Source organism: Pogonomyrmex barbatus, unplaced genomic scaffold (assembly GCF_055798465.1).
Source record: "Pogonomyrmex barbatus isolate J1 unplaced genomic scaffold, ASM5579846v1 scaffold8, whole genome shotgun sequence".
Taxonomy (NCBI): Eukaryota; Metazoa; Arthropoda; class Insecta; order Hymenoptera; family Formicidae; genus Pogonomyrmex; species Pogonomyrmex barbatus.
In genome coordinates this window covers 9,117,044-9,136,579 of record NW_028297182.1, presented here as the reverse complement: position 1 = coordinate 9,136,579, position 19,536 = coordinate 9,117,044, and the positions used below count along the sequence as shown (strand labels likewise).

Genomic DNA, 19,536 nt, shown 5'->3' with positions numbered 1-19,536 from the left:
AATCTTTGATTGACTTTACAATAATAAGATCTTAATGTTTTGAAAAATTTTTTATTTGTTATTTTATTTTTGTAATCAACATATTCGAAAATTTTGTTGAACGTCAAATGGAATAATATTTAAAGTCCTGTGATAAGGAGAAGCAGGAATAAAGATTAAATTTTGATAATAAAAATTAGGAATAGAAATTAAATGTAATGCAAAATAAACATAAGTAAATATAATATATAATTATGTTTTATTTACTTGTGTCCATTGTACGTTATGTTTAATTTCTATTCCTAGTTTTTATTTTCAAATTTAATATTTATTCTTCCTAATTCTGTTCTTTTATTGTGTGCAGGATCTAAATACAGAAAAATGAACAAACTCTTTGCAAATATAACCTCATTTCGAACTATCATTTCTAACTATCATTTCGAACAATTTCAAAGTTGAAAAACTATGACAGGTTATGATACATTGTATTTACATTAGTGTTCTTAATTTTATGCTAATTGTGTAATAATAATTTTATAAACCAAAAAAACGAGGAAGTGTGATAATTAATAATGAGTTATTTTTATTGCATACACACTGAAGTAAACGTTTACGTGTGACAGCTCTTATTAATATGTCAAATGAACGTATAAAAATACCCTGTGTTTTAAGTTATTACAAGAAAGATTTATATACTTGAATGAAATTTATGCAATACATTACGATATTCTGTGAGAAAGAAAAAACCGAAATGGTATTTCCAACACGTATATCACATAAAACAAACAGAGTTTCATATCATTATCACAATATCTTTGTGATATGTTTACTATTATTTACATTGTTTGTTGTATTGATCTCAGTATATCATATTTTCAAGTTTGGCAACATACAAAAACATTCCGAACATGTTCCTATAACGCTGAACGATATAAATGCTTTGCCCATTCAAATGTTATCCATTGACTCAGTTGAAACAGATGCAACCAATTCTTCCTGTACATATTTCACTTGTTTCAACGTGTATCGATGTGGTAGTCAAGGGAACAAACTGCTAGTATATGTCTATCCACTTAAGATGTATTTAGATTCTATGGGTAAACCAATAATTGGTCAAATGACAAAGGAATTTTACCAAATTCTGAATGCCATTATTAATAGTAAATTTTATACTCCTAATCCATATGAAGCTTGCATTTTTATCCCTTCTATTGATACCCTCAATCAAAATAGATTGAGATTGCAAGAGGTCTCTCAGGTATTAAGAACACTACCTTATTGGAATAAAGGGGAGAATCATTTAATCTTTAACATGGTACCTGGAAGTGTACCAGATTATAACACTGTTATTGATGTATCAGTAGGAAGAGCAATGATTGCAGGTGCTGGAATGTCATCACTGATATACAGACCTAGTTTTGACATTAGTTTACCAATCTATAGCCCACTTGTAAATAATCTGAAAGCAAATTATAGTAATATAAGGTAATGTCTTGCATTATTATTTCTTATATATTACATATAGTAATAATTTTGCATTGTAGAACATGGTTAGTAATGTCTTCGCAGATCAATATTAATACTGCCTTTGAACAAGATTTGATGGAAATCAAAACGACATATCCAAAAGATATTCTAGTGCTTGGTCCATGCCTGCATTTTAATCCAATGAATAATACAATACGTTGCCTGGGGGAGGATATATATAAATATCCAGATATTCTTCAAGTAATATGATTATAATCAATGCAAAATTTTTCTGTAAATTATTACAGAAAATGTATATACCATTAATGTATTAATACATTAATATATAAGCATGTATATGTAATATATTTGTAATATATTTCATGTAATATATTTCAGATGGCAACATTTTGTCTGGTAATACGTGGTGCTAGACTTGCTCAAAGTACACTTTTAGATGCAATGGCGGCTGGTTGTATACCTGTGATTGTAGCTGACTCTCTAATGATGCCATTTCATGACGTAATTGATTGGACCAAGTAAGATATAAATATCTATTATATTGTCTTTTGGTACATAATTTATGTAATTTATAATTATCTTGTCATCAGAGCTGCTGTTTTTATACGTGAAGTTGACATTCTATTGACAATACAATTGCTAAAAAAAATATCTCATCAACGCATTATGGAAATGCAAGAACAAAATGCATGGCTCTATGATCGTTATTTCAGTTCGATGGAAAAAATTACGGAAACTACGTTAGAAATACTTGCAGATCGCATATTTCCACATTTAACACGAGATTATACATATTGGAATGTATCACCCTATAAGGTAAATATATATAAGAAGTTATTTCCTAAAACGAGAAAGTTTAACCTCATATATATCAAGAAAATCATTTCTTTTATACAGGGAAAGTCTTCACCACTCTTTCTTCCAGTAACTGCTCCTAAAACACGTGGCTTCACTGCTGTAATATTAACATACGATAGACTGGAATTATTGTTCCTATTAATCAATAAACTTGTTAAAGTGCCCAGTCTATCTAAAGTTTTGGTAATCTGGAATAATCAGCATAAAGATCCCCCACATTGTAATAACTTATCTTGATTATTAAATTTTAAGAGAAAGAGGGAAAGAAAGAGAGAGTGTATACATTATTTGTAATATATTTTAATTTTATTTGCAATTTAAAATTGTAATGTTGTAGCTACTAGGTGGCCAAAAGTAAGTAAACCATTAAAAGTGATACAAACGAAAGAAAATAAATTGTCTAACCGATTTTATCCATATGATGAAATTGAAACCGAAGCAGTATTATCAATAGATGATGATATTATTATGCTAACCGCTGATGAAGTAGAATTTGCATATGAGGTACATTTAAAATATTAGTTTTATGTCAAAAATTATATATAACATTCTTTTATTATATTTATCAATACTAATTAAAGCATTCACTTGGCACAAACTTGTAGGTATGGAGAGAATTTCCGGATAGAATCGTTGGATTTCCATCTCGTTTACATATGTGGGATAATGGTACCAATTGTTGGAAGTATGAAAGCGAATGGACAAACAGTATTTCCATGGTTTTAACAGGGGCAGCTTTTCACCACAAAGTAAATGCTACAAACGCTTATGTTGTCCTTTATTCAAAACATTAAATACTCAATAACTTTACATCTAACATTTTTATTTGATATTTCAGGTCACAAAGATATTATCATAAAAATCCTTAGATCTTTTTTCTAACATAAAACCATCCTCCCTTGTTATCCTTACCAAGAATGTATAATTTAATCCATTAAAGTAAATCGCACCATATCTTATATGTATAATAGATTATATTAATAGAATATATAATTATAAAAATGCTATTTGATATCTTTCAGTTTTGGAATTATATGTATACTACAGCCATGCCTGGAGATATAAAAGAATGGGTAGATGAACACATGAATTGTGAGGACATCGCGATGAATTTTCTAGTAGCAAATATTACTGGAAAAGCTCCATTAAAGGTAGTAATTAATAACTTTTGATTAATGTGTCGACATTATATAAGAATCATATAAAAATCTTAGGTGACACCAAAGAAAAAATTTCGATGTCCTGAGTGTACCAATACCGAAATGTTATCCGCGGATTTAACGCACATGGTGGAACGTACACAATGTATAAATAAATTTTCTTCTATTTATGGGACTATGCCATTGGAATCAGTTGAATTTCGTGCAGATCCAGTACTTTTTAAAGATGTATTCCCCGAGAAATTGAAACGATTCAATGATATAGGTAGTTTGTAATTGTATATAATTTTATATTATAACTATAAAAATAAATTTGATACAAACTACAGTAGCGATTATGATTATTTAAAGAGCAGAATTTAGTTTACAAAAAATGTATATATTTATCAATTCAAAATATATATAAAATATATAATTATAATAAATGGAATCAGATTTAAATTAAATCCGACTCCATTTATTAATCTGAAATTAAAATAAAATTAAGTCCAATATTCGTTTCTTATAATATACAAAAATGTGTAAAGTGCAGTAGCTTATAAAAATTTGTTGTTTGAATTCGGATATCATGGAGAATAGTTAAATACTTAGATTTTTATTTATAAATTTATTAAAAAAAAATGAGTAATTTTTATCATCGCTATTTGTACTCTATTGATTATAATATGCGAGATACATTTTGTATTGTACAGTGTTACATCATGTATTATGTATTAATTTTGAATACACAAATATTTGTTTAGAATATAGATCAGAAATTATTTCAAACTGTTATTAGAAGTCTTTATATTTACACACATTAACAATAATCATTAATCATTGTATTTATATAAATTAACAATATAACATTTAGGAAAAATATGTTGTAAAAAATTGTGATTGTGAAAAATTATTCAACTTGGCAGCATTTATGTACTTCATGAAATTAATATGGTTTTATATAAAAATTTGTATATAAAAACTTGTCAAAGTTACAAACAACTTTTTACAAAAGATTATTGGAGATGATTATTCTCAGAGATATTTCCTGTCATTTTGAAGCAGACACCTTCGACGATAGCTTTCTTGCCTACTTCATGTGATGGCAAGGCTGACATGTAACTCTATGAATAAAATATATTTTTAATACATATAACTTTCATTTTATAATATTAACAATTCGCAATGATTTTATAAGTTAATGCTTGGAAATAAAGTCATACATACTGTTATGTATATAAAAAATTTATAGTATTAAAAAAAGAAATTAATTATATACCATTGGCGCCTGTTCGCATGTATTCATGTAACCTATTATCATAGAATTTGTGGAATGGCTCCAGAGAAAATCACCTAATCCTTCTTGTGAGGAATATCTTATAGCAATGACGCCACCAAGTTTTTGTTCAAGACCACAGAGAAATTTCGAATCTAAAACAGATAACTATCATTAATCTAATCGATCATGTAATTATGTTAAATCTATAATGTACCGATAAAATCAGTATTCATTGCTCGATGTAAACTCGTAGTTGGACAAGATGTATCTGAAATTGCTTCTGCAACTGTACGTGCTAATGAGGTGCGTACAAGATGCTCCCCGCAACCTGAAGTACTAGTGCCTACCGAATAGGAAGCATCTTTGCAAGCCCAAGTACCACAGCCCCATACTCCAGCCTAAAATTAGATCAAAAACATTCAAATAATATTTGACAAAAATAACAAAATTAATATATACAGAATATATAAATATTGATAATAAATCATACCTGTCCAACTCTTCCAGGATATTTTAAGATTATACCGCCACTTGAGCAAGCTGCAGCGATATTTCCACTATTATCAACACATATTGCACCAACTGTATCCATCCTTTTCTTAGCACACTGTAGTATAATTAAACAAATTTTGTGTTTTGTAAATTTTTTTTTATATTTAAAATCGAGCTAATATTACTTAAATAATTCTTCATACTTTCATAACTTCTGCACTGCAGCCTTCCACTTTTCTTTTATAATGCTTATATATCTTCTGGGCTCTCACTTGAAAAATATATTAGATAAATAAATGAAAGATATTCTCTAAATATTGCAATTTATATAAATTTGTATTTAATAATATATTTAATATTTTTATATTTATTCTATATGATACCTGATATCAATTGTTCTGGTGGTAAGATTTGTATGCCCATTTCATGCGCCCAAATGTGAGCCCCATTTCCAACTAGAAAACTAATAGAAAACAAAAATTAATAACAATATATAACAATATTAATACAATTATGCTACAAATAATACCTAGGAGGGATTCTCCCATAAGCAAACTTAATGGATTGTTGTTCGCATAAACGCTTTGCTAACAAAATAGGATTTTTTATTCCGCTAACCGCACCGACTGCACCATATTGCAAGCTACTACCGTCCATTACACTCGCGTCACATTCTACTGTTCCATTCAATGTAAGATTTGATCCAAACCCAGCATTTGTCAGAGGAGAATCTTCCAATATCACTACTGTTTTGACTACTGCATCTAACGCACTGCCATTAGCTTTCAAACTTTGAGCTCCCTAATAAAATATAATAGTTATAAAAAATATATAAAATTAAAATTAAATATATATTGCAGCTAATTTGAAAATCTTACTGCTTTGCATGCATCACGACACAGCTTTTGGTATTTCTCTTTGAGCGATGCTGAATGCTGTCCAGCACCTATTAACAAAAATATAACAATTTTTATAATTTAGCTAGAAATATTAATCATAAGTCATATCCAAACGATTACATACCAACATGTACAGCAATAAATCCTTGCTTGTTATTACTCATGAGACTGAATTTTATATTTTTATCTTATAGTCAAATCTGTCAAACAGATACAATCTGTTATAAATTATATAGAATAATAGCAGAGATACAATAAAATTTGTTAACAGACTATTATGTCAGATTGACTACAGAAACCAAACAAAATCTATTATTTTGTAATCATTTAAATATATTCCCTTTTAAAAAATAACAAATTGTAAAATAATAGATTTTGTTCGATTTTTTATTAAAGCACGAGTTCAATGCAGACACTAAATTAAATACTAAATTTGTTGTAAGATTTTAAACAAATTCGTTATTAATTTATTGATACTGCAGACAAATTAATTGTTTCGCGTAAAAATCCTCTATGAATACTACAAGAATATTAAAATGGATAAAAAAAATTAACCTAATTGATACCGTTAATATGATCTTAGTTCAAAAATCTTCCAAATCATAACAGATTGTGTTTTCAATAACATTATTTTCAATAACTTATTTGAATTCTTATTTGAACAGAAATCAATCAAACTTGTAGTAACATGATCGAAGACAGATTCTCAGGTATACAACTTATATTATACTTTGTAAATCTTGCAATCTTACACAGATTCTCTTTTCTAACATCAAAACTATATATATTCTTAAATATTTTATCGTATTATATTTTTAACGCGCTATTTATTTGTTATACCGCGCAAGCCATATCAAAACAAAACAAGTATATATATATATATATATATACTTATTACTTATATATATATATAAATATATATATACACTCTGATGTTATTCCAAGTACTGTTTTTCTCATCATTGCCATCAACTAGATAGTATTAAAGATGGTCTTATGGAAGCTCGCGTAATTGTAAAAATTGAAATAATTAGTTTGTAGTATAATTTAATAATTTATTATCATTCTGATATTTAATTTTTACTAGTACATTTTTTTTTTATAAATTATAAGATCATATTCGATAATTTTGTTTAAAATTTTTTTAAAATGTGTTTTTAAATGTTGTACGAATTGTATGCTTACTTCTATATTCAATTCTAAAATTTTGACAAAAACTATTTACTTGAATATCTACAACACGAAGCTATTTGATTTTTATTTAAAATTATATTTTTATTGTTTTCAGTTGAATTTGATTATTCATATAACAGATTATTGACAAAAATACAGTTTTGCAGCAATGTATAATGATATTATTGCTTCATAAATATGCATACTTATTTATTTCAAGATTTCTTTTTAGGGTTCCTAGACAAAACACTTATTTACAGAGAACATATTTTTCTATTGGATATCGGAAATATTAATTGATCGAATTGATCAATAGACGAAATAGCCGTTATCATTAATTAAGGCTGGTTCCCCATGCAGCGTAACTTGTGTAAGCGTAAACTGCGTCATCCAATTAAATTGTCTCAGCTACTCTACACAAACCGTCTAGACTCTTATTAGACGATTTGATTGGTTGGGACGCAAGTTTACGCTTCGTAAATTACGCTGCATGGAGAACCATTCTTAGGGCCGCAGCACACACTTCTGCATAACGCATAATACATAACGCATAACGAAATAAACCAATCATAATCCTCTATTTCTACCTTTCAATGGAAATGAAAGATTCTGATTGGTTCATTTTCTTGCCTAATTTTCTTATCCTGTACCATACCACGGTATAATTAGGGTGCGTTCCATTTATCGCTCGCAACGACTATGATCACGACCGCAATATTTACCGTTCCACTACCTTGCGGGCGCTGTGGGCGAAATCTTAAACGACCGCGCCGACCCACCTACGAACCGTGAGCGTCATGAGCTCGATGCGATCGTCATTAATGACGTTCTGATCGCGACCACAACGATCTCGGTCGTTATGTGAAACGGGTTTGCGGACGCTGCGAGCGTTGCAGACGTTAAGTGGAACGCACCCGAAGAATAGTGGAAGGTACGCCACCATTGATTGTGTTGAGACATTCGCCAAATTAAATGTTTCATAGACAACGATACGCACGTCTGAGAAGCCGAATGAAAAAAAGCATTATCCATTTCTGTTCTGACATATACGTCGAATTCGAGTAAGTGTTATACTTGACTGAAACGAGTGTGCGTTGCATACCTTGTGGATAAGGTTAACCTTATATTAAGCCGATGCACATATACGCACTTGCGTCAACGAATATATTTATAACGAATTTCGTTGCTTTTACTACTTCGCACTGCTTGTTTTAGAAACACACAAGACATAAGGAGATTTCTAAACAGAAGAATATAACAGACGTTTCAATCAATTAGATATCTGAATCTGTACTGTCAAAAATGATATATGTGATATATCTACGTTAGACATTTGCCAAAATATATAAAAACTTTATGTATAAAATTTGTAACTGAATTTTCTATATTTTCTATTCCTTCTTTTTTCCTTTTTGATAATGTATCTTTCATTTCTATATATACCAGTGCAGAGTGATACAAGCGATTTAATTTGCTATTATTAGTGATGATTTTCATATCAGTATAATAATAATGACTTTTTTTTAGGTAGGATTTTTACTATCAGTTTTCACAGACTGTATAACTTTGGTAGAGATCAACGTATGCTTATTTGTGCTTTTTGTCTGATCTCCTGATAGAAACTCTGTAAGTAGTTCATTATGAAAGTTTACAAATGCAAAAGCACAAAGATTATCTTATATTACAGATTTATTGTTACTAAATATGATTTTCTTATTATGATTTGAGATAAATTTATGTGCTATCTTGCTCTATATTTTTTGAAATTAAAATGAATTTCTGAAATTTTATATAAAATAAAACTCTCTAAATTAAATGAGGGTATATTATTAGTATTATATATGAAATATAGTAGTGTTTATAGTTTACTATAAAAAGTTTTCATATTTATCTTTTTTTAATGTTTATGTATATATATATATATATATATATATATATATATATATATAATTATAATCATAATGTATCAAGAATTACAAATTATATAAAAGAATTTATTATTTTTTTTTTTACTTTTAGATCAACCTACATTAATAACATATGTTGAATGGACAATAATATAGCCAAAATATATATACATATTAACAATGACCATGATATTTAATTTTCTAAAGAGAGTCTTTGGATTGGTGGATAAAGGTTCTAAGAAACGGAAAGCTTCTGACAATTTTGATGAAGAGTATATAACACCTAAGAAATTTAAATCCAATTGTGATATAGCACATCCAATGGAACAATATTTTGCAATTGATGACAGCGATGATGAAGATGTCATATATTTGGGTGAACAAAAAAGTTCACCAATAAGATCATGTACACAGTTGAATGGTACTCATAAAAAACAATCTCAAGCTTATGAATTCTGTAAAGTTATGACTCCCAGCTGTAAGGCCAACTGTTCTTCGTTACATCAGAATAAATCAACAATGGGGCATTTTTGCAATCACAAATATGGAGTGTTGGATGTCTGTCACAGATCTACCACATTATCCAAAACAAATCAATTGAAAGAGAAATACCAGTATGAAGAAATGCTGCAAAATTTGTTTCCAAATAGGGTACAAGTAGTAACTGACAAACGTGTAGAACATACACCTACGTGCAAATCCATAGAAATAATTGATCTAGAAAAGGAACCAGAGATGGTGTCACCCAACCACAAGATTCAATCACACATCACCAATATATCTAAAACGATGATGTCGGCTCACTGTCATAGAAGTGGGATGTTAAATTACACTAAAGTAGACAAAAAAAGGATTCCTACTTTCCATTGTGATAAGAAGGATATCACGACATATATACAACCCAATAAAATAATTACGATTGATAAACCAAATACTAGTAGTGCGGTGAAACCTATTCTTGTACCAAAATCACCTGTTAAAGTCGCTGCAACCAACTCTTTACGTGATGAGCTAGCTGCAAAGGCGGTCATGAGACAAGATTTTATTCCGCAAGTTACCAAGAAATATAATGAGCGAATTGAACAGCGACACAGAGAAGCCGAAGAACTGAAAAAGATGACATGTATCTTGTCGAAACATAATCGATATGCACGAGAGGCAGCTTTGGCAGAACAGCTAGAACGTTCTGTGAGATTATATCTATCAGTTGTGGATGTTATAGAAGAACAAGAGGAACCGGCATTACCAACATTGACTGATGAAATGTTACGAGAAGTGAAAAACGCTATTGTATCACGTCCCCCGGGCGAAGTTCTCACAGAAGGTTTTGGTCTGAGAATCACGAGAAAGGATATCTACACTCTAGCAGATTTAAATTGGCTAAACGACGAAGTAATAAACTTTTACATGAATCTATTGATTGCCAGAGGGACGTCTTCAGACAAATATCCAAAAGTACACGCAATGAATACGTTCTTTTATCCAAAACTACTGTCAGGTGGTCATGCATCTCTAAAGCGATGGACCAGGAAGGTGGATATATTCGCGCAGGATCTTATGGTTGTGCCTATTCACTTGGATATTCACTGGTGTATGTCGATAGTAGACTTCCGAGACAAATCTATTATTTATTATGATAGTATGGGCGGTAATAATCCAAAATGTCTGGCAGCTTTAAAACAATATTTACAAGATGAGAGTTTAGACAAAAAGAAACAACCTTACGACATGAGTGATTGGAAATTGCAATCTGCTAAAAATATTCCACAACAAATGAACGGCAGCGATTGTGGTGTATTTTCCTGTATGTTTGCCGAGTATGTTTGTGCAAACAAGAAGATAACGTTTACGCAAGATGACATGCCATATTTTAGGAACAAGATGGTTTATGAGATACTGAAGGGTAAACTTTTGTAAGAAAAAGTATTATTATTATTTCGACAATTTGGAACATAACCGATGCCAGCAAGAAACTCCAGATGATTAATGATGAAATCATATTATAATAAAACTGGCAGTTTAATGCATGGAATTGGAGAATTGTTTGAAAATAATATCATTACGTATACTAATATTTTTGAAAAGATAAAAACATGGAAAAAGTTATCTAACGCGCTTTCTGTAATCAAACAAATTTTATCGAACATTAAAAATAATGTAAAATCTTTTTTCTCAGTTTTCAAGTCTTATCAAATATATTAAAATTGTTTTAAAACAAGATGAGACAAAAACAGAAAGCTGAGAGAGAGAGAGAGAGAGAGAGAGAGAGAGAGAGAGATGTATGTATCTTGTATTATAATTCTGTTTCAGGCTAAATATAGTAAACAAATTAATTATAGATATATGTGTGCTATATAGATACAAAAATGTCTGCTGACAGACAGAATAGTGAACAGAGTTATTGTCCCTCATAAATCGAAAAGAAAAAATTGCAAGTTTTTTACATTTTTGTTTCTTGATAAATTTCTAATTGCGTAAAAGTCGTGAGGACGATCTTACGACTTTTATGCAATACAAAATTTCGCAAAGAAATTGGCAATTTTTTTACTTACGATTGTATAGTTATATTATTTTCAGTTTAACTTATATTCTGTATATTTTCTATTTGTTTCAAAATTAATTTATATAATAAACTGAAGTTGATATAACATATTATAGCATTGATACTTTGTTTACGATTATACATATTAATACAACAAGAGCTCGTATTAATCTGATTAGCTTAAATATCTAAAATAAATAACTTTAATGAACATTTAGCGAAGATATTGCATTATTTTCGAACCCTCAAATTTTCATCATTATTATTATATATCTAATGTTATATCACTATTGTCTCAAAAATAAAGATATTTCTTTTATCTAATTTTTTTATTCATAAAATAATTTGCAAATAAATATTTTAGATATGCTCTCTTTTTTTCTCCGTTTTTTTTTAAACGTAATTTTTTTTATTATAACATACATTTTACATTTTTAAATTTAAGTCAATATTCTTTGTATTATTGTGTAATAAACTTTTAAAATAAATTATACAATGTTAAAATAATTTATTATTATGTGATTAATTTGAAATATATAGTTATTTATTATCATTATAGTTATTTATTATCTATTTTGTATTTTTTATTTTCTATTTTCTAAAAAACAAAAAAAATTTTTTAGTGAAAATTTTTGCTGGCTTATTGCAGCCATCTGAATGATTTCAAAAGTAAGAAAACATAATAAACGTTCTTGTGAACACAAAGATTTTTCAGTGAAACATTTACAATTTGTATAATTTGTAAAATATCGAAAAATTCTGTTTTAATAATAAATAATTATATATTTCAAATTGAATTTTATTTAATCAAAAGTGAAAAATTAGTATACAAACAGTTTATTTAAAAACTTGCGTTTATGATGGTTTATCGATGTTTTTTCTTAAAACATGCATTAATTTATAGTTTTACGACGCTAAAAAAGAAATAAGAGTAGACAATGCAACTAAAAAGAATAAACCTAAAGGCACGTTTATATCTTCGGTAGCAAACGCATATATGCATTTTACTTTAGATACAAATGACATTTCACCGGAGTTTCGAGAGTTCTGTCAAAGTGCTACCAATATTTATATATCTTGCAATTCACACGAGTATAAAATATTAATCGTAAATTTTTTTATAAGATTATATCGTAGAGAATAGAATTATATTAATTAGTAAGTCTATCATAATTATATTCGCGAGCGTACATAGAGGATTTGTCGACATTTCAAATTATCTAACCTATTCTGTAACTGTCAAACATTGTGTATTAAATTAAGTAAAATGAGTTCATGCAGCGTAATTACGTCTGATTTTGTGAATCTATCAATCACAAATTCTGGTCAGGAGTCAAGTTGTATTGAGCGTCGATTTCAGAAGAGTATAACTATCGATGAATTCAAGGTAAAACTCCTTTTTCTATCTAAATAGTTGTATACCACAAAAATCTATTATATAAAATAATATAGGGAAAATTGGAGCTTCTTACGGGTGGTAATCCAGCTACAATGACAGTTGAGGTTTACGATAAAAATGATAAGTTCGTATGCAGATTGGAAGAAGGACAACGTCTCTTGGGATCGTATCCAATCGATGATGAGATGAGAATACATGTAAGTATGTAGACACGAATGTTGCGTTTAAAACTGCTTTAAAGCAATGCTCTATAATTGCAAAATTATGATTGTGAATAAAATAAAACAAAATTGTAGGTCATTGATAATTTCTCATGCACCACAGAAGATTTAAGTCATGTGAAAAAGTTCGAAATATCTGAGGAAGAATATGCTAAGAAGACAGGTAAGACTTTTATATTTTATGTCGAATTGCAATATATTCTATTAAAATATATTCTATTTATTCTTGGGCAGATACTGTTAAGGCATTCCTGGAAAAAAACAAATTAGGAAAGTATAATGAGAAGGACATGAAAAAAAAAGCAGAGGAAAAGAAATTAGAGGAAGAAGCAGAAGAAAGTCTAGCTGGTTTATGCAAAGTTGGAGATCGCTGTGAGATATCAGTTCCAAATCAGCCAAGGCGAAGAGCTACAATCTTATACGTTGGTCAGTAAAATTCTAATATGTTCGCAGTCATGTTTTATTCTAAGAATCTTTTTTATTCTTTATATAAATGTCATTATTAGGTAAAACTGAATTCAAAGAAGGTTGGTGGATTGGTGTTAAATATGATGAGCCTCTTGGTAAGAATGATGGAAGGTAAATATCTAGTTTCATTCAATTATCTAATATCTAGATATTTTTCTTATGTTTTTTATATTGTCGACAGTGTCGGGGGTAAAAGATATTTCGAATGTGCCCCAAAATACGGCGGATTCGTGAAGCCAATGTATGTAAAAGTTGGAGATTTTCCTGAGGAAGATTTCAACTTGGACGAAGAATTATAAAATGTTATAATCATTTTGTTAGATCTTTTTTATTAAAAATTTGAATACTCGAACTAGCTTTTTGTAGAGTAGTTTTTAAATTAAATTAAACGGATCTCACAAGAAATCAAGCTCTATATTTCTTTCGCTCTATTACACAAGTTATCATAGATTATACTTCTTTGGGTTAAGAATACAAATAATGCAAAGTTCAAAGAACAATAATTGCAGAATAATATTAAAATACGATTATTAAGTTACAAATTTGTTGCAATACTTTCATTGCTTTCTACTATACTCATGCAAGTGCCTGATATATTAAATATAATGTTGAACATTTTGATTTTGCTTTAATATTCAAACTTGTAAATCGTATCCATATGTAACAGGTCTTGATTACGGTCAATGTGATAATAATAAATAGGTAATAAATAGGTAATAAGTAGAATCGCCAACCGGCAAGTAGCCGGACAATCGCTAGTCTGATATGGCCTTAAGTTCTATGAGACGGAAAATGCGAGTACGTAATCTATATGAGCTAATAATATACACTGATTTCGATAGACATAACAGAAGACTCTAGGAGAAAAATATTGCGATTGACAAACGACAATTGCGTCTTTCCGCGTCTTTCATTCCATGAGACATAAGGGAATACATTTCAGCAAAACGAAATTAACGGAACGTTTGTCGGACCAATCATGAGCGTTGCGTCAATTTCGCATTGCGCACGTTCCACATCCATAGGATGTCACCCTAAGTACTATTTACTCTCATCACTTATTTTTCACCAATTAGCGCTTTATGTCATAAGGGCCGCAGCATACATTTCTACATAAAGCTGCGATTTCACATAGTATGCATATTCAAATATTTCCCCCTTCACCAATATTTCTTCTTATTCGATTATGATCGCCGATAATTCGATTTTTCCATCTACGAGATATATCCATTGGATATATGAGCGCGAGGTTTCAAAATGGAGATTGATGGAGAATTTAACGAAGTTAGTATATAAAAATATAAAAAATATTAATAGATGACGATTAAATAAGACTATTAAGACTATAAAACTATTAAGATTATAAGATTATTAAGATGACTACTTTTATTGGCTATCCAATATCGTTTTTTATTGTACATTCTCTTTTTTGCAATTTTTTTTAGAATCCCATTGCAGCAATACGTCGTCGTCTAATTTGTTCTGTTATTATTTGCAAGGCTGCATTACCGCATATTTCCACTGAATGCTCGTCACACAAATTTATATTGCTCTCCATTCCAAAGTACCAAACTGAAAATTATATAAATCACTTTTTTAATTTTTCAATCTCTTAAAAAAATAAGTATTTCTCGATTACAATACACAAATTTTGTACTCATGAGATCTACAAATGCAGCGTTGATTAACTGTCAATACTCCGTATTTCAAATCCAATATCTGGATATTTCATGCTACATGAAAAAGACGCTAGGGGAAGTTAGCGGCGAAATATTGATATCGGGAGTGTCCTAGATGCGCACATTTTCAATCGGACACACCACTCACATCAGCCGATGCCTAGGAATTTTCTAGTGAGCCACCTATCAAAAATTTTTTTATTTAATCGGCAATGTGTTCGATTGGACCTCACCCTTGATATCTGAATTTTCTCGCGCTCTGTTTTCAACTATTCTGATGGGAGTGGGAGAAATATTTGGATATGTATATCTATGTGAAATCGCAGTTTAATGCATAACGCATAAAAAAATGAACCAATCATAGTCCTCCATTTCTACCCTCATAATGGAAATGAAAGATTCTGATTGGTTCATTTTCTTATGCGTAATGCATTATGCGTTATGTAGATGTGTGTGCTCCGGCCCGTATTCTTCTTCCTGTATTCCTAAGTTCATGATTTTTATTAAGTTGTTCAGAATGTCTCGTAAATTCCATCTTATATTTTTGTAGTGGTATATCCATCAGAATAATCGTATTTTGTACGAATAAGGGGAAGATATTTGCAATATCTTAATTTCTGAAGTAAATGTAAATTTTTACACATTATGTTATGTATTATTATTTAATCCTTAACTATATTTGGATGCATGCAATTACTTTTCCAATTGTGTATTTCAACCGGTGCAGTAGCGGTTAGAATCACTTCTCGCTAAATCTAACCTAATTTCCATCTTTATTTATATTATAGCAGAATTATAATTCAAACAATAGTAAATTGTCGACCTTGATTATAACTAATTGATATTTCTTTATGTAAATGTATCACAATATCAATATATTTTACTAGTTAACTAGTAATACATTTTAAGTTTAGATTTTTAAGTATTCAAAATAAAAAACATATCTATAGCAAAATATGATGGTGAGATATGCTTATATTAATTTTAAAAATTGTATTAATTTTCTATATTTATGTATAACAATTAGATGTCCCATAATGTGTGAATAATCTTCATTAATTTTCAGAAATGCCAGATATCAAAGTTACACCGCTTGGTGCTGGACAAGATGTTGGACGTAGTTGCATCCTTGTTTCTATGGGAGGTAAAAACATCATGCTGGATTGTGGAATGCATATGGGATTCAATGACGAGAGACGTTTTCCAGACTTCTCCTATATAGTCCCAGAGGGACCAGCAACCAATTATATTGACTGTGTCATTATTTCTCATTTTCATTTGGATCATTGTGGTGCTCTTCCATACTTTACAGAGATGGTAATATAATATTATAAATCATGATAAATTAATTTTTACATTTACATTTTGTTATCTGTGATTTATTACTTACTAACGAACAAAAAAAAATATAGGTAGGTTACACTGGACCAATTTACATGACACATCCGACCAAAGCTATTGCACCAATTTTGCTGGAAGACATGAGGAAGGTTGCAGTTGAACGTAAAGGCGAGAGCAATTTTTTCACATCACAGATGATAAAGGATTGTATGAAGAAAGTTGTCGCTGTCACGCTTCATCAATCTGTCATGGTCGATCCAGAATTGGAGATAAAGGCATATTATGCTGGACATGTTCTTGGAGCAGCTATGTTTTGGGTCCGCGTAGGGTCGCAGTCTATTGTATATACAGGGGACTATAATATGACGCCAGATCGGCATCTAGGTGCCGCATGGATAGACAAGTGTAGACCAGATTTATTAATATCAGAGTCGACGTATGCTACTACGATTAGAGATTCCAAAAGGTGTAGAGAACGAGATTTTCTCAAGAAGGTTTCAACTTATTATCTATAAAAATTTGCTAATTTCTTTTAAATAGTTTCGAATATATATACATGTTTTAGGTACACGAATGCATCGACAGAGGTGGAAAGGTGTTAATCCCCGTATTTGCCCTTGGTCGCGCTCAAGAATTATGTATATTACTGGAAACATATTGGGAAAGAATGAACCTAAAAGTACCCGTTTATTTCGCTCTTGGTTTGACCGAGAAAGCTAATAATTATTATAAAATGTTTATTACCTGGACTAATCAAAAAATTAAGAAAACGTTCGTACAACGGAATATGTTTGACTTTAAACATATAAAACCGTTTGATAAAGCATATATCGATAATCCAGGTGCAATGGTGGTATTTGCCACGCCGGGAATGTTACATGCCGGTCTCTCGCTTCAGATTTTTAAGAAATGGGCGCCTAACGAGTCTAACATGGTTATCATGCCAGGTTTCTGCGTACAAGGCACTGTAGGTCACAAGGTTCTAAACGGCTCACGGAGAATAGAATTCGAAAATCGACAAATCGTGGAAGTGAAAATGGCCGTAGAGTACATGTCTTTCTCCGCTCATGCCGACGCAAAAGGAATAATGCAGTTAATACAGTATTGCGAGCCAAAAAACGTTATGCTGGTACACGGTGAATTCGCTAAAATGGAATACTTAAAAGAGAAAATTAAACAAGAATTCGGTGTTAGCTGCTACAATCCCGCGAACGGTGAAACCTGCATTATCACGACCACATCCAAAGTCCCTGTGGATGCTTCTCTAGCGTTGTTGAAAGCTGAAGCAAAGAGGTATTCAGCACTACCACCTGATCCAAAAAGACGAAGACTGCTTCACAGTGTTCTGATGTTAAGAGAAGATGGTGTCTGTCTTGTGGATGCAGATGAGGTGATCTGAATCATCCTTATTACTTAAAATAATAATTATTCTATTGATTCAGCAGATTGATTATTATTTTTGTATCTTACTAGGTTGCAAAGGCTGCAGGTATCACAAAACATGTAGTTAGATTTACATCTACTGTACAAGTGAGAGATCCTGGTCCAGCACATGCTACAACCTTAAAACTATTGCAGCCACTAAAAGAAAGATTATCAGGATGGACAGTCCAATTAACGGATGGTTCTATATCAGTCGAATCTGTTTTGGTGAAAGTAGAAGGAGATGAAGATGATCAAAAAAGTGTTTATGTTTCGTGGACTAATCAAGATGAAGATTTAGGTAGTTATATTCTCGGATTTCTGCAAACAATGCTGAATTAAAGAAAACGAGAAGATTGCTGTCGAACAAACAAATTTCGACCTGTGATACCGATATATGGTTTGCTATTATCATTATTAAGAGAATGATTAAATCTATTTCATATCTTGATACTAATTGAGATAAAAATCTATTTTCCAACAACTGTCAAATATTTAGAGGACAGTTACAATGTTATTTTTTTATATTTTGAACGTTTGTATTTACCTGAATAGTATATATATATATATATATATATATAGGACAAAAATATATAGAACTTCTAAACTAAATATTAAAAAAATATTGTACCTATTACAGATTTTTCTAATTACCTGTATAATCCATCCTGAAATAGAAATATTTTGTCCAAAGATATGCTGTATATAGTTGTAATGTCATTATTTTATACTACATATATGATATATTGCACATATTTTATATTATATACACACACACACACACACACACACACACACACACACACACACACATATATATATATACATAACATATATATATATATATATATATATATATATATATATATATGAAACTGAAAATATTTGCAATATTTCTGATCGTTCTTCGAGAATATTCATTTTTTTCTCACTTGCATCTTAACAAGTTGCTGATTATATATCTAACTCTGTTGAAACTGTTAAAACTTTCTCTTATACAATCATTTCAATGTTTTATTAAAAATAAATAATATAAAATAATACAAACAATAATGGAAGATTGTAAAAGTCGATTATCAATCAACTGAGAAAAGAAGAAATTGCAAAAATTTTCTAATTCTGCTATATCATGAAAATAATTATTTAGTTATAATCAATAATATAGTATCGTTATTTTAAAAATGATAGTTTATCGATAATGTAATCCAAGATGTAAAAATTGATTTTGTCTTGTCGAAGGTTTTATTAAA

General features: G+C 29.9%; 5 protein-coding genes and 1 long non-coding RNA gene across 10 annotated transcripts; 4 read left to right on the top strand and 2 right to left on the bottom strand.

Moving 5' to 3' along the window:
• Window positions 1–379: 379 nt before the first annotated feature.
• sotv (exostosin glycosyltransferase sotv) lies at window positions 380–3,813 on the top strand. Of its 2 annotated transcripts, XM_011638565.2 has the most exons (9): window positions 383–1,464; window positions 1,524–1,707; window positions 1,846–1,985; window positions 2,058–2,283; window positions 2,365–2,545; window positions 2,663–2,829; window positions 2,931–3,074; window positions 3,348–3,476; window positions 3,540–3,813. In XM_011638565.2, the coding sequence occupies exons 1-9, from the start codon at window positions 680–682 to the stop codon at window positions 3,759–3,761; spliced, it is 2,178 nt and encodes a 725-aa protein (XP_011636867.2). In that variant the 5' UTR covers window positions 383–679; the 3' UTR covers window positions 3,762–3,813. The 2 variants fall into 2 exon arrangements, with proteins under 2 accessions (XP_088940427.1, XP_011636867.2); XM_089084301.1 differs by having other exon boundaries at window positions 380–1,464; window positions 2,058–2,545.
• A 441-nt stretch (window positions 3,814–4,254) lies between these two features.
• On the bottom strand, window positions 4,255–7,038 carry Tasp1 (Taspase 1). Its single transcript, XM_089084303.1, has 10 exons — window positions 6,887–7,038; window positions 6,259–6,334; window positions 6,114–6,181; window positions 5,765–6,036; window positions 5,619–5,698; window positions 5,439–5,506; window positions 5,234–5,350; window positions 4,958–5,141; window positions 4,744–4,895; window positions 4,255–4,588 (listed from the first exon to the last, which is right to left on the bottom strand). Exons 2-10 carry the CDS (start codon window positions 6,296–6,298, stop codon window positions 4,481–4,483), a joined length of 1,089 nt encoding a protein of 362 aa, XP_088940429.1. The 5' UTR covers window positions 6,299–6,334; window positions 6,887–7,038; the 3' UTR covers window positions 4,255–4,480.
• A 1,084-nt stretch (window positions 7,039–8,122) lies between these two features.
• On the top strand, window positions 8,123–11,973 carry LOC105427032 (sentrin-specific protease 1). Of its 2 annotated transcripts, none has more exons than XM_089083763.1 (3): window positions 8,123–8,368; window positions 8,839–8,933; window positions 9,327–11,973. In XM_089083763.1, exon 3 carries the CDS (start codon window positions 9,395–9,397, stop codon window positions 11,129–11,131), a length of 1,737 nt encoding a protein of 578 aa, XP_088939889.1. In that variant the 5' UTR covers window positions 8,123–8,368; window positions 8,839–8,933; window positions 9,327–9,394; the 3' UTR covers window positions 11,132–11,973. The 2 variants fall into 2 exon arrangements, with proteins under 2 accessions (XP_088939889.1, XP_011636865.2); XM_011638563.3 differs by having other exon boundaries at window positions 8,835–8,933.
• Window positions 11,974–12,746: 773 nt separating this feature from the next.
• Window positions 12,747–14,249, top strand: TBCB (tubulin-binding cofactor B). The gene is made up of 6 exons (XM_011638561.2): window positions 12,747–13,143; window positions 13,209–13,352; window positions 13,452–13,539; window positions 13,611–13,802; window positions 13,883–13,955; window positions 14,026–14,249. The coding sequence occupies exons 1-6, from the start codon at window positions 13,024–13,026 to the stop codon at window positions 14,141–14,143; spliced, it is 735 nt and encodes a 244-aa protein (XP_011636863.2). The 5' UTR covers window positions 12,747–13,023; the 3' UTR covers window positions 14,144–14,249.
• LOC105427031 (uncharacterized) lies at window positions 14,242–15,575 on the bottom strand. The gene is made up of 2 exons (XR_967839.2): window positions 15,502–15,575; window positions 14,242–15,416 (listed from the first exon to the last, which is right to left on the bottom strand). It is a non-coding gene; the product is annotated as an uncharacterized LOC105427031 (long non-coding RNA).
• Window positions 15,576–15,985: 410 nt separating this feature from the next.
• Window positions 15,986–18,921, top strand: IntS11 (integrator complex subunit 11). 3 transcript variants are annotated; one of them, XM_089084133.1, is made up of 5 exons: window positions 15,986–16,145; window positions 16,590–16,840; window positions 16,936–17,358; window positions 17,430–18,254; window positions 18,338–18,921. In XM_089084133.1, exons 2-5 carry the CDS (start codon window positions 16,592–16,594, stop codon window positions 18,626–18,628), a joined length of 1,788 nt encoding a protein of 595 aa, XP_088940259.1. In that variant the 5' UTR covers window positions 15,986–16,145; window positions 16,590–16,591; the 3' UTR covers window positions 18,629–18,921. The 3 variants fall into 3 exon arrangements, with proteins under 3 accessions (XP_088940259.1, XP_088940260.1, XP_011636862.2); XM_089084134.1 differs by having other exon boundaries at window positions 16,000–16,151; XM_011638560.3 differs by lacking the exon at window positions 15,986–16,145 and adding an exon at window positions 16,220–16,485.
• Window positions 18,922–19,536: the final 615 nt, after the last annotated feature.

What these genes read in the sequence shown, in the direction of transcription:
- sotv (XM_089084301.1), top strand. Translation starts at nt 680, where the DNA reads ATGAAATTTATGCAATACATTACGATATTCTGTGAGAAAGAAAAAACC. An exon ending in GCAAATTATAGTAATATAAG is followed by an intron (nt 1,465 to 1,523) that starts GTAATGTCTTGC and finishes TTTGCATTGTAG; the next exon opens with AACATGGTTAGTAATGTCTT. An exon ending in GCATAAAGATCCCCCACATT is followed by an intron (nt 2,546 to 2,662) that starts GTAATAACTTAT and finishes GTAATGTTGTAG; the next exon opens with CTACTAGGTGGCCAAAAGTA.
- LOC105427032 (XM_089083763.1), top strand. Translation starts at nt 9,395, where the DNA reads ATGACCATGATATTTAATTTTCTAAAGAGAGTCTTTGGATTGGTGGAT.
- IntS11 (XM_089084133.1), top strand. Translation starts at nt 16,592, where the DNA reads ATGCCAGATATCAAAGTTACACCGCTTGGTGCTGGACAAGATGTTGGA. An exon ending in TTCCATACTTTACAGAGATG is followed by an intron (nt 16,841 to 16,935) that starts GTAATATAATAT and finishes AAAAAAATATAG; the next exon opens with GTAGGTTACACTGGACCAAT. An exon ending in GTCTTGTGGATGCAGATGAG is followed by an intron (nt 18,255 to 18,337) that starts GTGATCTGAATC and finishes GTATCTTACTAG; the next exon opens with GTTGCAAAGGCTGCAGGTAT.
- TBCB (XM_011638561.2), top strand. Translation starts at nt 13,024, where the DNA reads ATGAGTTCATGCAGCGTAATTACGTCTGATTTTGTGAATCTATCAATC. An exon ending in TAACTATCGATGAATTCAAG is followed by an intron (nt 13,144 to 13,208) that starts GTAAAACTCCTT and finishes AAAATAATATAG; the next exon opens with GGAAAATTGGAGCTTCTTAC. An exon ending in AGCTACAATCTTATACGTTG is followed by an intron (nt 13,803 to 13,882) that starts GTCAGTAAAATT and finishes TGTCATTATTAG; the next exon opens with GTAAAACTGAATTCAAAGAA.
- Tasp1 (XM_089084303.1), bottom strand. Translation starts at nt 6,298, where the DNA reads ATGAGTAATAACAAGCAAGGATTTATTGCTGTACATGTTG. An exon ending in GTCGTGATGCATGCAAAGCA is followed by an intron (nt 6,037 to 6,113) that starts GTAAGATTTTCA and finishes ATATTTTATTAG; the next exon opens with GGAGCTCAAAGTTTGAAAGC. An exon ending in ATCCTGGAAGAGTTGGACAG is followed by an intron (nt 5,142 to 5,233) that starts GTATGATTTATT and finishes ATCTAATTTTAG; the next exon opens with GCTGGAGTATGGGGCTGTGG.